A 17,540-nucleotide genomic window follows, 5' to 3' on the forward strand; every position below is an offset into this window, starting at 1 on the left:
TTTAGAAAAAAGAAATATTTGGATCTTACAACAGATCAGTGTTGAATAATCAGAAAGATTAAAGTGATGTAAAGTTCATTGTGAAAACATGTCCATAAAACAGGACATTTAAAGATTTTATCACAATGATCAATACCAATAAAAAGATGATAACAAATGTTATCATAGCATTATACACTGTCAATACATGAAGGACAGTGATGTATAATAATAATTGCTGATGCAATCACATTTGATTCATGCAACATGCATGACAAGATGTTCTCTCTCTTAAAGTGAAAGATAATGTTGATGTCATTTCCTCAGGAAATGTCGTCTTCTACAAAGAGAAGAACACACAAAGTACAACTTCTGTTCACACAGAAGAACAAGTCCTTAAACTTCATAGAATTCAGTTCCATTCATCTTTGACCAACATGGTCATCTTAGTATGACTGGGAGTAACTTGAGTCTGTAGGTGTCTACCACGGCCTCCAGAGGGCGCCGCTGACTGGACTCGTCTCTTTGGTGATGCTGGTGTGGACTGTGGAGTTCAGAGGAGAGAAGTCAGCCTCTGTCAGGTTGTTATCAGAGGAAGACTGCAGCTTGTTGAAGTGGTTGAGCAGTCTTCTGTGCTGCTGATTCTGCTGCTGCAGCTGTGTCAGGAAGCAAACTGTCATCTCCAGGATGTCTGCTTTCTCCAGCTTGGAGTCTGGCTGCTGTTTGAGGAACTCTGGACCCAGGAGAGACTTGAGCTGCTCAATGCTGCTGTTGATTCGCTCTCTGCGTAACTTCTCCACCAGTGGCTTTCTGAGCTGCACAGAGAAGAACAAAGTCATTAATAAACTTATTCTGGAGTGAAGTGGTGGCATTAAAAAAGAAACCTTCCAATAAGTGATGTCTAAATGTTGAGCCTCAATTTACCTTGTGGGTCAGAGTCAGATGGTCCTGAGAGTTGGTCATTGCTGCAGTGATTGTAGGTGCCATGTCTGGATCTCTGTGCTGTAGAGGTCTCTGTAGAGAGAATCTGATCTGTGCTGGCTTCATCCCTCCTATTTATAGTCCCACATCTCCATATGAATGTGTGGGTCTTGGTCTGGCAGGAGTTTCCCACAGTCTCAACCAATCAGAGAGCTCGGTGAGACAATAAGGCATGTGGAGCAGCAACATGCTGAATGGTGTTAGTGCCTCAGGCACAATAGTTAGATTTCAGGGGAACAGGTGGAGGACTGGGCAGGGGGGTCGGAGATAGACTCACAGAGCTCTGTGTGGATCTGGGAAAGTGGTGACCCTGTAGAGAGAGGAGGTCTGCTGCCTGATGCTGGGATCAATGACTTTGAATGAGCACACGCTGATCATCCCATCACACATGAAGGGAAAAAAACATTAATGCTGCAATATATGAATTATGAAAAAAATTATAATCTCAGAAGCTGTTTTCTTTTTCTTTAGCACGTATTTTGCATCATTCAAAATGGACCATTTAACAAAATGATGTGAGTAAACAGAGTAATGTCCAGTCATGGCATTTAAAATAAACTCAAGACAGTTGTCACACTGCTGCCCAGATGTGGCAGAGTCTTTTGACACGTGCCTTGTAGGCAGTGTGAGTAACAAGCTGAGCTCAGTTTCCCACACTGACTCCATGAGCTGTTGTTAATGAACAACAAGGGACTTATGTGACAGATGCTGGCTGCCCGACATCACCAACCATCTGGAGGGAAACGATCTGATTGGCTGGCACTGACAGTTTGTAAAAATTTGCAATTATGGTGAAAAAAAAAAAGTATCGATAAAGTATCACTTATTTGGCATCTCACACAGTTTCCAGTAAGTTTGAGCTTCAAGTCCTAATCTCGTCTCATTCCTGACCATAAACTTTACATATGGGTGGGAGGTTTTGGGGGGGGTGGGGGTGGGATACTTGTGTGAAGTGTGCCAAAATTCCTTTGGATAATTCCTTTGCTGCTGCCGGAGGGGGTATCATTATCACCCAGTTCTGCCCCCCCCCCCCACACACACAGCTTTCCCAGTCTCTGTTTGTTAGTGGCAAATAAACATGAGACTCTCTATAAACGGACATCACCCAGTGGGTAGGCGCCATGGATTGAGAGTGTGGCTCCCAGATAAAGTACCCCTGAAAGTTATTATAAAGGTATTTAAGCAATACGAGAAACGTCATAATTAACTACTCCAAACAATTAAACAGTTACTATTGTAAAATGACAACACTGACAGGTCGGAACGTCCGATCATGTGAGTTTGTTCACTCAGGTCGTAATTAATGTGACCGGAAGTGGATAATCTATACAACAAAAAACAAAAACGTAGGTAGCTAACGACGACAGATTAACGTTTGAATGCTCTATAAAAGTTTTTGTGACTCAGCAGCAATAGGGAGGCAGGATAGTGTGGCACCTGAAGAAACATTTGGGGACGACGGAAGTGCAAAAAAAAAAAAAAAAAAAAACGTTAACGTTTAAACGTGTAAACGTTTAACGGCTAATGTGCGTCAGGTGAACCCTGTAAACCCGACTCACTCATCGCCGAAACACTGGTCCTGCTGCTCTCTGTCCGGACTTCTACCAGCAGGCGGCTGATTTTTTGGATTAACAAAACAAACAAAGTCAGTTTATTTAAAAACGTAAAAGTACACAAGAGACGGGAGAAAGGGGATTTGTTTGAATCCTAAAATTCGATTTAACCGTTACCGTTCATGGACGGCGGATATTATCCTCAGACGGTTCACCGCCCACCCTCATCCCTCCAAGTTTCAGTGGTGAGTGAAGCCTTATCATTGAATTGCACTTAAAATGAGTTAAAACTATTTAATAAATAGGAAGTGAGGAAAGGGAGATTTCACAGCTATTTTTTCTGCGTCTAGACTACACCAGGTCTGGTGCACATCAAAAAAACCTCTACACTCAGACTCGGGCTTGATTTGTCAAAACAGGTCTACTTTTCCGAGAGAAGCTGGACACTAAAATCAGAGTTTCAGATTTGTGAAACATTCATTTTATGTGTGGAAAAACAAAAAAAAAGGCAGTTTCACGGTTTTATTTTCCACAGCTAAGCCAAACCGTACCAGACTGGCTTTAAGCTAGGCTTGGTGTGTTGTGTCTGGATGGAGTCAATGCAATAAAATCACTTTTCTGTTTTTTGCTTTTATAAATCAAGAAGTGGATTTTAAACTGTGTTAAGGTTGTAACTGGGGTGCCTTAACACCCTTTCCCAACAACAAATGTCTGGTCACTCAGTATTATCAAACACTACAAGTCTTAAAGGGTAGTGTTGAATACTTGGAGTTGTTAGCTAATAAGATGGTGAAGTGTTCGGTATGTGTGTGAAGAGTGTCTTGTTTTGAAGTATGTTTTTGCTTGATTGTGTTATTGCAGGTTTAAAACAAAACTTAACTGTTATTTATTGTTGACTTTATTGTTTACTGTATTAACCCCACCTCTATCAGCTGCAACATTGCAGAGATGCATACGTGAGTGCATCAAGAATCATAATCTAATAATATAACAGAACATAAGCACGTATATTTTCATGTTTATAGTTTTGTACTTCTACTTAGGTTAAATTTTGAAATGATAAGTTTTACTTGTGACAGGAGCATTTCTGCAGTGTAGTATTGCTATTTGAAGTTTAGTAAAGGATTTGAGTTCTTCTTCCACAACTGTTCTTAGCATGTGAACTGTGTGCAGGTATATTCTGTTTCAAAATGTCTGCTGTTTATGAGGGTGTAATTCTGACAAACACAGCGTCAAGAGTGATTAACCAAGAATCTGATGTTAAATAAGTTAACTAGATGAACTGAGAGTATAGTAAGAGTTCAAGCTGATCTATATCTTTGAGGAATGTTGATAGCCAGTGGCGCTTTTAAACGCTTTGACTTCAGGTCAAAGGTCTGGATCTATTGTCCCACAGGGCTCTGTGAGTGAGTTTCCCCTGGTTTCCCACACTCTGTCCTGTCACTGCTTTCACTGGAGGAACAATAGAAGTGTGTCCCATAATACATCACATTAGATACAGCATGTGAGCTCTTTGAAGAGGGAAATTCTTAAGTTTAAATTCTTTACATTAATACACATGCAACTGACAGCTATATCAAAATAATGGTGGAGAAACAGTATCTAATTTGGTTTGATGACTTACTCCAGATAAGCAGAGTGACATAACATTGATAATCCCTCTTCATCAAAAATCTTAATCGAACCACTTTACAGTTTACTGTGCTTAGATTTACACTAGACAGGTTTGTTATGCATGAACTGTTACTCTAGACTTCTATCAGTTAAGTGAAAATGAAAAAAGTAGAATGTCTGTCTTTCATCATCATATTGTAAATCACAACATGAGAACACAACAGTTGCATTTGGCAGTGTTTGTTTATTCAACAAGGCACAATGAGCCACAAAAAGTATAAAATAAGTGATGATACATCACAACAAGGGCTTGTAGATTTCTACAAGACACTGTACTCAGAGAGAGTAAGGGAACAACTGTCTTTACAAAAGACAAACAATTTACAATATTGGAGGACACAGTACTCAATGTCCTTTGAGAGTTTTTTTCTCAAATGGATTAAATGTCTGCATTTAACGAACAAATAAAAGAATATATATAGTAAAAACTGACCTCACAACAGGTCACATTCTGAATAACCCCAAATTTCAGGTAATTCATAACATGTACAAATTATATTGTCACTGGAAAACTGTGACAGTAAAGAAACCTTTTTACAGTAAAAGAATAAACATATTGATCTTAAAGCAGATCAGTTTTCAATAATCACATAAAGTGATGGAAAGTCCATTATGACAAAGTGTCCATAAAAAGGACAGTTAAGATGTTTTATCAAAATGATCAATACTGTTTGAGAGATACAAGTATCATTATTGCATCATATTTTACAAAAACATGATGCACAGTGAAGCACAAAATCTTCAAAGGAAAACTTTTAGAAAAAGAAGATGAATATTTGGATCTTACAACAGATCAGTGTTGAATAATCAGAAAGATTAAAGTGATGTAAAGTTCATTGTGAAAATTATGTCCATAAAACAGGACATTTAAAGATTTTATCACAATGATCAATACCAATAAAAAAAGATAACAAATGTTATCATAGCATTATACACTGTCAATACATGAAGGACAGTGATGTATAATAATAATTGCTGATGCAATCACATTTGATTCATGCAACATGCATGACAAGATGTTCTCTCTCTTAACTTGAAAGATATTATTGATGTCATTTCCTCAGGAAATGTCGTCTTCCACAAAGAGAAGAACACACAAAGTACAACTTCTGTTCACACAGAAGAACAAGTCCTTAAACTTCATAGAATTCAGTTCCATTCATCTTTGACCAACATGGTCTCAGTTTGAGAGTAACTTGAGTCTGTAGGTGTCTACCACGGCCTCCAGAGGGCGCCGTTGACTGGACTCTTCTCTTTGGTGATGCTGGTGTGGACTGTGGAGCTCAGAGGAGAGAAGTCAGCCTCTGTCAGGTTGTTATCAGAGGAAGACTGCAGCTTGTTGAAGTGGTTGAGCAGTCTTCTGTGCTGCTGATTCTGCTGCTGCAGCTGTGTCAGGAAACAAACTGTCATCTCCAGGATGTCTGCTTTCTCCAGCTTGGAGTCTGGCTGCTGTTTGAGGAACTCTGGACCCAGGAGAGACTTGAGCTGCTCAATGCTGCTGTTGATTCGCTCTCTGCGTAACTTCTCCACCAGAGGCTTTCTGAGCTGCACAGAGAAGAACAAAGTCATTAATAAACTTATTTTGGAGTGAAGTGGTGGCATTAAAAAAGAAACCTTCCAATAAGTGATGTCTAAATGTTGAGCCTCAATTTACCTTGTGGGTCAGAGTCAGATGGTCCTGAGAGTTGGTCATTGCTGCAGTGATTGTAGGTGCCATGTCTGGATCTCTGTGCTGTAGAGGTCTCTGTAGAGAGAATCTGATCTGTGCTGGCTTCATCCCTCCTATTTATAGTCCCACATCTCCATATGAATGTGTGGGTCTTGGTCTGGCAGGAGTTTCTCACAGTCTCAACCAATCAGAGAGCTCGGTGAGACAATAAGGCATGTGGAGCAGCAACATGCTGAATGGTGTTAGTGCCTCAGGCACAATAGATAGATCTCAGGGGAACAGGTGGAGGACTGGGGGGTGATGGAGAGAGACTCACAGAGAATCTATGTGAATGTGGGAAAGTGATGACCCTGTAGAGAGAGCAGGTCTGCTGCCTGATGCTGGGATCAATGACTTTGACTGAGCACACGCTGATCATCCCATCACACACGTGGAAGTGTGATAGTTAATTATAGCTGTTGTTATTAATCCATTTCATAAGCAACTAAATTAATTATTCTGTGGAAGTAAGTTTTTGTATCTAAACATTTCTGTTGAGGCTGAATCTGCTGTGCAGCCATGTCACTTTTATTCTGTCTTAATAATGTAGTTAAATTTTAATTTAGACCTTTCATCTCTTTTTTCAAGTAAAATACTGTATTTTAACAGGCATTTCCTTTGGGTATTAAACAGGCTATAGTGCCCAGTTTTATTGGGCATTAAAAGAGACTGTGATGCCATCATGTATTTAAATTATTTATAATAACAGTGATCATGTTGCTGTCCAGATGTGGCACAGTCTTGTGACTTGTGCCTTGCCATCAGTGTGTAAAGTTGCTCTCAGTTTCCCACACTGACTCCCTGAGCTGCGGTCAATGAACCACAAAGGGACTTTGAATGGAGCTTTTGTGGCTGATGCCGGACGTGTGTTGTAGTAGAGACAGAGCCTGACATCACCAGCCATCTGGAGGGAAAGAACGCCATTGGCTGGCTCTGACAGTTTGCAATGTTTAAAAGTACAATGAAAGTTTTATCAGAAAGTGTCAGTTCAATGAATTTGGCAGATTATTTAATCAGCTTTCAGTCACTGTCACACATTTTGATGGTCCAATCATAACTGTGCCCTTGTATCAGCCACTGGCTAAAAATTTCAGCTCTTTACATGAGGGTGGAGGTTGAGGCAGCTGTTTCCTGACGTGTGCCAAATCCCTTTGGAGAATGGTCGGCTGCTGGTGGGGTCAAGGATGCTGATTAATCTAAACTCTGCTCTCCAGAGCATTCCCACACTCTGTGCATTAAAAGAAATGAAGGGTTTGCCTACATCCAAAAGTTTGAGGCTTCTCTTTTAACTTGTTGAGGCCTTATTGGAATTTTTACTCATCAAGACTTAATTTCCAAATATATTCAGTCAAAATCTGATTTAATTGAATTCATTTGGGAAATCACTTTTATCACATTTAAATGAGATTTAAATTTTTACAAACCTAGTTTAAGTAAAACCTATATCCACTGATTTCCATGTGAGACTTGTCTATAGTCGTTCTTTCAGTAAAACAATTGCCTGTCAGGTTTTGTTTCTTAATATAGTTCTTTTTCCAATGTCTTGTTTCCAAAGGCCAAATAACATAAGGCTGTGATCCTGAAATGTTTCTAAAATTAAACAAACTAAATATTGTATATTTTAATTTCTAAATATCAGTCTACTTTTACACTTAACGTAACTGACAAACATTTTCCATGATTTTATTAAGTCTCAGCTTTAGTAAATGGCTAAATATTGTATGTAAAACACTGAAGGGAATTTTAGTTAATAAAAATTTTATTGTAGTGAAAATTTTATATATGATTTGAAACTTAAGAAGTTTGCATTTTGAGAGTCAGTGTCCCTTTTAATCTGTGTCTGTTCAGGGCAAAGGTCTTGAGCTATTGTCCCACAGGGCTCTGTGAGTGAGTTTCCTCTGGTTTCCCACACTCTGTCCTTTCACTGGTGAACAATAGAAGTGTGTCCTATTGTACGTCACATTAGAGACAATGTGTGAGCAAGAAAAAGTATGAAAGCTCCAGCTAGAGGTGTTGATACGTCACCACGACGACTTGCAGATTTCTACAAGACGCACTTTAATCAGAGAGAGTAAGTTGGTCAACTGTCTTTATAAAAGGCAGTTTACAGTACACAGAGACTCAGTACTCTGTGTCCTTTGAGGGTTTTTTCCCCAAATGAATTAAATGTTTTCAGTTAATGAACAAAAAAAAAGCAAAAGTAAATTCCAATCTCAGAACACACAAAGTGGTAGAAAGTCCATTATGATTAAATATTCACAATGAGAAAAATTACTTACTATTCAAGAGGACACAAATATTACTATTGCATAATAGTTTACCAATACATGATGCGCAGTGAAGCACAGAAGTATTGCAAAATTATGTGATATAAAGGAGGAAAGAAGAATAAACATTTGGATCTTAAAATAGATCAGTCTTGTGTAATCAGAAAGATTAAAATGGTGAAAGTTCATTATTAAACATGTCCATTAAAAAAGGACATTTTAATATTTTTTCACAATGATCAATACCAATAAAAAAAGGTAACAAATGTTATCATAGCATTATACACTGCCAATATATGAAGGACAGTGAAGTTGCGAAAACACTGAGTTTCAGTGCATTTCAGTGAAATTCAGAACAAAATCTAATATTATTAAACTATTATACTTATATTATTAAACTGAGTTGGGTCCAGATGTGGCAGGTGTGCCCTCTGTCTTATTGGTATTTGGTGTGAGTAGAACGTTTTCCTCAGTTTCCCACACTGAGTCTTTGAATAATGTGGTCACTGCACTACAAAAGGACTTTGACAGGAGCTTTTGTGACGGATGCTGGACGTGTGCTGTAATGGAGACAGGGCCTGACGTCACCAACCATCTGGAGGGAAAGAACCTCATTGGTTCTCTCCAAGATTTGATATTGTTAAAAAATATAATCAAAAAATACATCAAGTCTCTGCAGTTATACTATATTGGCACCCACATTTTCAGCTTGCAGCTTGTTACAAAAAATTAAAAATCCAGTCAAAATACAACCCTGGCATCATTAAGTATTTGATAATTATAGCTTTATACTTGGAGGTTGGGGGGGGGGGGGGGGGGGGTCAGGGACAGCTGTTTCCTGAAGTGTGCCAAATCCCTCTGGACAATAGACGACTGCTGGTGTGGTTAAAGATGCTAATCAAGCTGAACTGGGACTTAGTCCTCCACTGCTTTCCCACATTCTGTCCACTGACAGCCTGTTAACTGTGTGCCAGGTTACAACAGGATTAGTTTTTATCAACTAGGATTCAATATTTTTTTCTTTTTCTGTTTTTTTTTGTAACATAAAACTCAATTTTTCATGTTCTTTAAAAATGCAGTAAGTTGTAAAAATAAAAATACTCAGATAAAAAAGGCAAAATGGGTCTGAACCTCTCAAAATCACCACAGTTCTCTGCCTGACATTCACACTCAACAATGTTCTACTTTGTTCAATTCATACTCTATAAAGACTCAGTTTTCATAATACTGTAATTGTCAGAAACTTCAAAGTTTTCAGAGTTTCTTATATCATGTAACAATCAAATTGCACAATTTGTTATTCAGTACATATAAAATATCTATATATTTTTTGCATGATCAATTTGCAATATTTTCTGAACTTTTGATGTTGGCTGATATGACTTCAATAGAGAACTAACTTTACAAACAAGCAGATTTTCATTGATCCCACCATTTTCCCTCAGGACAGATGTCCCAGTCTATTGTCCCACAGGGCTCTGAGAGTGCGTTTTCTCTGGTTTCCCACACTTAGTCCTTTGACTGGAGGAACAATTGAAGTGTGTCTCATTACCCATCACATTAGGAGACAACAGTCCTTAAAGTTTTCACATTCCAACACATCTATGACTCAGCAGTCACTTTATGTCTGGAAACAATCAAGAAAATGTCTCCATTTGGTTTGATGAATAACAATGACCCACTGCATGTAAATAGGGTGAAATGGATGATATCAGTTCATCAAATCTCTTTATCAATACACATGAAATTGTACTATTCTCAGATTAAAGCTAAAGTGGGGCTGTAGGTGTACTCATGAAAAAGCCCTCTGCAGCCAGGTGTGAATTCTGATGGTTATTATTGAATTACAGTGATGTAGCAGCATTTGCTAGTTATGTGAAAAAAATGCCAAAATAAGACACTTGTAGAAATGATCGTTCATAATAATATAGTAACTAGGTATTCAGTTCAATTCAGTTTTATTTATATAGCGCCTTCCTCAATCCAAATTGTCTCAAAGCGCTTTACAGAGACCCAGAGCCTGAGGTCAGAGAAGCACTTAAGGCGACAGTGACAAGAAAAAAACTCCCTTTATATAGTATAAGAAGAAATGACGAATCAACATCAAAACTCATTAGATTACACTGATTTCTTTATTGAAATGAATTCGGTGATTCTCCTACTGGAGGCAGATAGTTGTGATGATACATCACTACAATAACTTGGTGACATCTCCAAAGCACGGTGCACTCAAAATGAGTAGAGGACCAGTCGTCTTTACAAAAGACAAACAATGTGAGATTCCTCATTGTTCAGTTTTACATAAAACATTTCAGAATGAATCTGCACTTTATAACAAAGGCAAATAAGACAAAACTGATCTTAGAACAGATCAAGTTATAGGAATCACAAAGTGATTCATGTACGTTCGCATCAAGTGAAGTCAACACATTTTCAGAAAATAAAAGTCACTGGGATTACAGTCCTTGATGTATCAGGTTGATAAGCAAACCTTTTCAACATAAGGATAAAAAATACACATTGATAACTGATCAATACTGAGTAATCAAAGACATTGAAATTACATAAATTTAAACAGCATGTCCACACAAAGGACAATCAAAGATTTCATCAGAATGATGAAGAAGAAGAATTTGTTTAATGTTTGATATGATTCATGCAACATGCATGACAAAGGTTCTTTCTTAAAATGAAAGATAATGTTACTCTGATTAAATATTTCCACAGGAAATTATGTTGGTTTTTTTTCTCAACAAGAAAATTTGAAAAACACTATAAAATATTTAAACAACCTTCTGTTCACACAGAAGAACAAGTCCTTAAACTTCATAGAGTTTGTGTCCATTAATCTTTGACCAACATGGTCATCTCAGTTTGACTGGGAGTAACTTGAGTCTGTAAGTGTCTACCACGGCCTCCAGAGGGCGCCGTTGACTGGACTCTTCTCTTTGGTGATGCTGGTGTGGACTGTGGAGCTCAGAGGAGAGAATTCAGCCTCTGTCAGGTTGGTATCAGAGGAAGACTGCAGCTTGTTGAAGTGGTTGAGCAGTCTTCTCTGGGACTTTGTGTTCACTTCCTCCTTGGACAGGAAGTGTGCCACCTCTTGGATACACCTGGAGTAGCCTTGATTGACAGCTGCTGAGTCCACAGCTTGATTCTGCTGCTTCAGTCGTCTCAGGAAGCAAACTGTCATCTCCAGGATCTCTGCTTTCTCCAGCTTGGAGTCTGGCTGCTGTTTGAGGAACTCTGGACCCAGGAGAGACTTGAGCTGCTCAATGCTGCTGTTGATTCGCTCTCTGCGTAACTTCTCCACCAGAGGCTTTCTGAGCTGCACAGAGAAGAACAAAGTCATTAATAAACCTATTCTGGAGTGAAGTGGTGGCATTAAAAAAAGGAAACCTTCCAATAAGTGATGTTTAAGTGTTGAGCCTCAATTTACCTTGTGGGTCAGAGTCAGATGGTCCTGAGAGTTGGTCATTGCTGCAGTGATTGTAGGTGCCATGTCTGGATCTCTGTGCTGTAGAGGTCTCTGTAGAGAGAATCTGATCTGTGCTGGCTTCATCCCTCCTATTTATAGTTCCACATCTCCATATCAATGTGTGGGTCCTGGACTGGCTTTAGTTTCTCACAGTCTCAGCCAATCAGAGAGCTTGGTGAGACAATAAGGCATGTGGAACAGCAACATGCTGAATGGTGTTAAACTGCCCCAGGGACAATAGATAGATCTCAGGGGAACAGGTGGGGGACTGGGGGGCGATGGAGAGAGACTCACAGAGACTCTGTGAATCTGGGAAAGTGATGACCCTGTAGAGAGAGCAGGTCTGCTGCCTGATGCTGGGATCAATGACTTTGATGTCACCTTCACACGCTGATCAAATTTGACCTCTTTTCTGAATATTATTCTTTTTAAGATGCTGTATATTGCAAGGTAATGTTAGTGGGCATTAAAAGAGGCTGTGATGCCACGATGTATTTAACTGATTTATAATAACAGTGATCATGTTGCTGTCCAGATGTGGCACAGTCTTGTGACTTGTGCCTTGCTGTCAGTGTGAGTGAAGTTGCTCTCAGTTTCCCACACTGACTCCCTGAGCTGCGGTCAATGAACCACAAAGGGACTTTGAATGGAGCTTTTGTGGCTGATGCCGGACGTGTGTTGTAGTAGAGACAGAGCCTGACATCACCAGCCATCTGGAGGGAAAGAACGCCATTGGCTGGCTCTGACAGTTTGCAATGTTTAAAAGTACAATGAAAGTTTTATCAGAAAGTGTCAGTTCAATGAATTTGGCAGATTATTTAATCAACTTTCAGTCACTGTCACACATTTTGATGCTCCAATCATAACTGTGCCCTTGTATCAGCCACTGGCTAAAAATTTCAGCTCTTTACATGAGGGTGGAGGTTGAGGCAGCTGTTTCCTGACGTGTGCCAAATCCCTTTGGAGAATGGTCGACTGCTGGTGGGATCAAGGATGCTGATTAGTCTAAACTCTGCTCTCCAGAGCATTCCCACACTCTGTGCATTAAAAGAAATGAAGAGTTTACCGACATCCAAAAGTTTGAGGCTTCTCTTTTAACTTGAGGCCATATCTTAATTTTTACAGTGAAATGCTAATCAAGACATAATTTCCAAATATATTCAGTCAAAATCTGATTTAATGGAATGCATTTGGGAAATCACTTTTATCACATTTAAATGGGATTTTAATTTTTACAAGCCTATAGTGTAAATATAACCTATATCCACTGATTTCAACATGGCTGTAGTCATATTGTTTGTAGTCCATTGTCTTGGTTTCAAAGGCCAAATATCATAAGGCTGTGATCTTGAAATGTTTGTGAAATTAAACAAACCAATATTGTATATTTTAAATTCTAAATATCAATCTACTTTTACACTTAATGCACTTAATGTATCCGTAATTGAAAAATTTCCATGATTTTATTAAGTATCAACCTTAGGAAATGGCTACATAGTGTGTGTAAAACTAGTGAAGGGAATTTTATCATAATGAAAGAAAAAAGTTTAAATTTAATATATGATTTGAAACTCAAGAAATTTGCATTTTGAGAGTCAGTGTCCCTGTTAATCTGTGTCTCTTCAGGCCAGATGTCTGGATCTATTGTCCCACAGGGCTCTGTGAGTGAGTTTCCTCTGGTTTCCCACACTCTGTCCTTTCACTGGAGGAACAATAGAAGTGTGTCGTATTATGCATCACATTAGAGACAATGTGTGAGCCCTTTAAAGAGGGAGGTTTTCAAATTTATACTTTTGATTTTAAAACACCAACCAAAGTAAAGGCGCAGCAAAAGTGTCTTTACAATGTATATTTTCTCATTTAGTTTGAAGACTTGACTTATTCTATTTGACAGAGTGAAATAACATTGATAATTGCTGTGCTCAGATTAACAGTTAAGACATTTGTTATAGATAAACAATCACTATGTGCTGAATTTTCTCTGATATTTCATTCAAAGGTAGGAACAATGAACAATGGACCTGTATCATTTAAATTTAAATTTAAAACATAACTCGAGAATATTTTTATATTATTAGAATGAGGGTCATAATGACACACAATGACATGAGAACACAACTCTTTCATCTGGTAGTGTGTGTTTATTCAACAAGGCCACAAAAAGCATGAAAGGTTAGAGGTGATGATACATCACAACAATGACTTGTAGATTTCTACAAGACACTGTACTCAGAGAGAGTAAGGGAACAACTGTCTTTATAAAAGACAAACAATTTACAGTACTTGAGGACACAGTACCCAATGGATTAAATGTTTGCAGTTAATGAACAGATAAAAATAATAGTAAAAACTGACCTCACAACAGGTCACATTCTGAATAACCCCAAATTTCAGGTAATTCTTAACATGTACAAATTATATTGTCACTGGAAAACTGTGACAGTAAAGAAACCTTTTTACAGTAAAAGAATAAACATATTGATCTTAAAGCAGATCAGTTTTCAATAATCACATAAAGTGATGGAAAGTCCATTATGACAAAATGTCCGTAAAAAGGACAGTTAAGATGTTTGATCAAAATGATCAATACTGTTTGAGAGATACAAGTATCATTATTGCATCATATTTTACAAAAACATGATGCACAGTGAAGCACAAAATCTTCAAAGGAAAACTTTTAGAAAAAGAAGATGAATATTTGGATCTTACAACAGATCAGTGTTGAATAATCAGAAAGATTAAAGTGATGTAAAGTTCATTGTGAAAATTACGTCCATAAAACAGGACATTTAAAGATTTTATCACAATGATCAATACCAATAAAAGGATAACAAATGTTATCATAGCATTATACACTGTCAATACATGAAGGACAGTGATGTATAATAATAATTGCTGATGCAATCACATTTGATTCATGCAACATGCATGACAAGATGTTCTCTCTCTTAAATTGAAAGATATTGTTGATGTCATTTCCTCAGGAAATGTCGTCTTCCACAAAGAGAAGAACACACAAAGTACAACTTCTGTTCACACAGAAGAACAAGTCCTTAAACTTCATAGAATTCAGTTCCATTCATCTTTGACCAACATGGTCATCTCAGTTTGACTGGGAGTAACTTGAGTCTGTAGGTGTCTACCACGGCCTCCAGAGGGCGCCGTTGACTGGACTCTTCTCTTTGGTGATGCCGGTGTGGACTGTGGAGCTCAGAGGAGAGAAGTCAGCCTCTGTCAGGTTGTTATCAGAGGAAGACTGCAGCTTGTTGAAGTGGTTGAGCAGTCTTCTGTGCTGCTGATTCTGCTGCTGCAGCTGTGTCAGGAAGCAAACTGTCATCTCCAGGATGTCTGCTTTCTCCAGCTTGGAGTCTGGCTGCTGTTTGAGGAACTCTGGACCCAGGAGAGACTTGAGCTGCTCAATGCTGCTGTTGATTCGCTCTCTGCGTAACTTCTCCACCAGAGGCTTTCTGAGCTGCACAGAGAAGAACAAAGTCATTAATAAACTTATTCTGGAGTAAATATTAGAATGAACTGACAACTTCTTATGAATGAAGTTTAAGTTTTATTGAGCCTCAATTTACCTTGTGGGTCAGAGTCAGATGGTCCTGAGAGTTGGTCATTGCTGCAGTGATTGTAGGTGCCATGTCTGGATCTCTGTGCTGTAGAGGTCTCTGTAGAGAGAATCTGATCTGTGCTGGCTTCATCCCTCCTATTTATAGTCCCACATCTCCATATGAATGTGTGGGTCTTGGTCTGGCAGGAGTTTCTCACAGTCTCAACCAATCAGAGAGCCTAAGAAAAGAAAAGGTCTGCTGAGCTGCCACATGCTCAGTGGTCAAATTAGTAGTGGACAATAGTTATAGTACTCAGGGGAGCAGGTGGAGGACTGGAGGGTGATGGAGAGAAACTCACAGAGACTTTGTGTGAATCTGGGAAAGTGGTGACCCTGTAGAAAGAGCACGTCTCCTGCCTGATGCTGGGATCAATGACTTTGACTGAGCACACGCTGACTGTCCATTCACACGTGTGAGCCCACAAACTCAACATACAATCTATGTATTTGAGTGAAATTCAGTGCAATATCATGAAGGTGGTCTAATTGAGAACTGGTGTAATTTTACACATCCTGTATATATACAATACTGTTATGTAGTGATCAGTCTGCTGTATAAGGGGTTATACTGCATGCGTTTCTGCCATTTTTTCAAATTCATTTTAAAATGAAGGTTGTTCTTCAACTGTGTTGCAATGCACTGATATTTTGGTATTTTTACTTAATGGCTTAATTTAGACAAAGCCGACCTGGTGTCCAGATGTAGCAGGTGTGTCTTCTTTCTTGTGACTGTTAGTTGGTGTGAGTAGAAAGTTTTCCTCACGTTCCCACACTGAGTCTTTGAAAGATGTGGTCAGTGCACTACAAAAGGACTTTGAAAGGAGCTTTTGTCACAGATGATGGACATGTGCTGTAATGGAGACAAGCCTGACGTCACCAACCATCTGGAGGGAAAGAACCTCATTGGTTGCCTCCAAGGTTTGTTTTATTTTTTGAATATAACCAAAAAATACTTGACAGTTCAGCAGTTTATTGGCGCCTACTTTTCAAATTCAAATATCTAGTCAAAAAAATAGAGGTTTTATATTTTTTACTGGATCAAAGTTTCTGTTCCTTTGAAGAGGATGAGTGGGTCAGGGACAGCTGTTTCCTGAAGTGTGCCAAGTCCCTCTGGACAATAGACGACTGCTGGTGTGGTTAAAGATGCTAATGAAGCTGAACTGGGACTTAGTCCTCCACTGCTTTCCCACATTCTGTCCACTGACAGCCTGTTAAGTCTGTCATGATAAAACAAGATTGTTTTGGCACAAGCAGAAACCAATGCTTTAAATTACTTTTGCTGTCACTGTTTCCTGAGACTCAATATTTGTCAGAAACTGCAGGTATATTTTCATCTAACATGTTATTTAATTTACCAGAATTTTGTCATCTGTTATTTTAAACCATAAAACTATTTGTTTCTACTTGATTGGCTTGCAGTATTTTCAAAACTGTTGATGTTGGCTTGTGTTGTTTTAACAGTAGACTAACTTAATGAGCATGATTTGAAAGAAATAGGTTTTTAGTTTAATACCAACATAGTCCCTTTTAACCTCTGTCTGTTCAGGACAGAGGTCATAACCTATTGCCCCATTGGGACCCTGTGAGTGAATTTCCTCTGGTTTCCCACACTCTCCTGTCACTGATTTAACTGTAGGATCGATAAACATGTCTCTCATAGCGTTTCACATCATGCACTTAGCTAAAATGTGCAGCCTCTCATAGAAGAGAACTGTTTACTTTTCTCTTGTAGGACAGAAAATCTAACTTTGAAGTTTTCACAACTTTTCACATTCCAACACCCAAACCCAACAGTTACCCAAAAATGATGACTCAGCTAAAGTTCTGTCATCGAAACATAATCAAAGGGACTTTGCAAATGTCTCTACTTGGTTTGGTGACTTATAGTGACCTGTTGCATTTAACTAGAGTGACATTGATGATGTCAGCTAATCAAAAGTCATCAATCCACATTTAAAGAATGGGTTTTCTATGAATTAAAAATAGGCCTGTTTACATTGTGGAAAGAGAATCGTGTCTAGGCTTCAACACTGAGGTTTGTGTAGCAGTGTAGCTATGCATTAAAAGAAGTAGCACAAGAGCACAAAATGCATCTGATTAGATTATGTTTTGGTTTATTCAAAGGAAAGGCAATAATAAAGGATGACATTTTCAACTGGAGGCAAATAGATGCAATGTTACATCACAACAATAACTTGGTAACAATTCCAAGGCACAGTGTACTCAAAATGAGCAGAGGAACACTCGTCTTTACAAAAGACACAAACAGTGTGAGATCAGTTATAAC

The 17,540-nt window shown here is 38.5% G+C and overlaps 4 protein-coding genes across 4 annotated transcripts; all 4 read right to left on the reverse strand.

The window, feature by feature from the left end:
- Positions 1-461: 461 nt before the first annotated feature.
- Positions 462-1,026, reverse strand: LOC121179576 (protein hairy-like). The gene is made up of 2 exons (XM_041034486.1): positions 904-1,026; positions 462-794 (listed from the first exon to the last, which is right to left on the reverse strand). The coding sequence occupies exons 1-2, from the start codon at positions 1,024-1,026 to the stop codon at positions 462-464; spliced, it is 456 nt and encodes a 151-aa protein (XP_040890420.1).
- A 4,360-nt stretch (positions 1,027-5,386) lies between these two features.
- On the reverse strand, positions 5,387-5,964 carry LOC121179580 (enhancer of split mbeta protein-like). Its single transcript, XM_041034493.1, has 2 exons — positions 5,842-5,964; positions 5,387-5,732 (listed from the first exon to the last, which is right to left on the reverse strand). The coding sequence occupies exons 1-2, from the start codon at positions 5,962-5,964 to the stop codon at positions 5,400-5,402; spliced, it is 456 nt and encodes a 151-aa protein (XP_040890427.1). The 3' UTR covers positions 5,387-5,399.
- A 5,103-nt stretch (positions 5,965-11,067) lies between these two features.
- On the reverse strand, positions 11,068-11,724 carry LOC121179525 (transcription factor HES-5-like). Its single transcript, XM_041034415.1, has 2 exons — positions 11,602-11,724; positions 11,068-11,490 (listed from the first exon to the last, which is right to left on the reverse strand). Exons 1-2 carry the CDS (start codon positions 11,722-11,724, stop codon positions 11,068-11,070), a joined length of 546 nt encoding a protein of 181 aa, XP_040890349.1.
- A 2,812-nt stretch (positions 11,725-14,536) lies between these two features.
- Positions 14,537-15,344, reverse strand: LOC121179557 (enhancer of split mbeta protein-like). The gene is made up of 2 exons (XM_041034461.1): positions 15,222-15,344; positions 14,537-15,112 (listed from the first exon to the last, which is right to left on the reverse strand). The coding sequence occupies exons 1-2, from the start codon at positions 15,342-15,344 to the stop codon at positions 14,780-14,782; spliced, it is 456 nt and encodes a 151-aa protein (XP_040890395.1). The 3' UTR covers positions 14,537-14,779.
- Between the last annotated feature and the right edge of the window lie 2,196 nt (positions 15,345-17,540).

The sequence above is a fragment of the Toxotes jaculatrix genome, chromosome 3 (genome assembly GCF_017976425.1).
Source record: "Toxotes jaculatrix isolate fToxJac2 chromosome 3, fToxJac2.pri, whole genome shotgun sequence".
In the NCBI taxonomy this organism is placed as follows: domain Eukaryota; kingdom Metazoa; phylum Chordata; class Actinopteri; family Toxotidae; genus Toxotes; species Toxotes jaculatrix.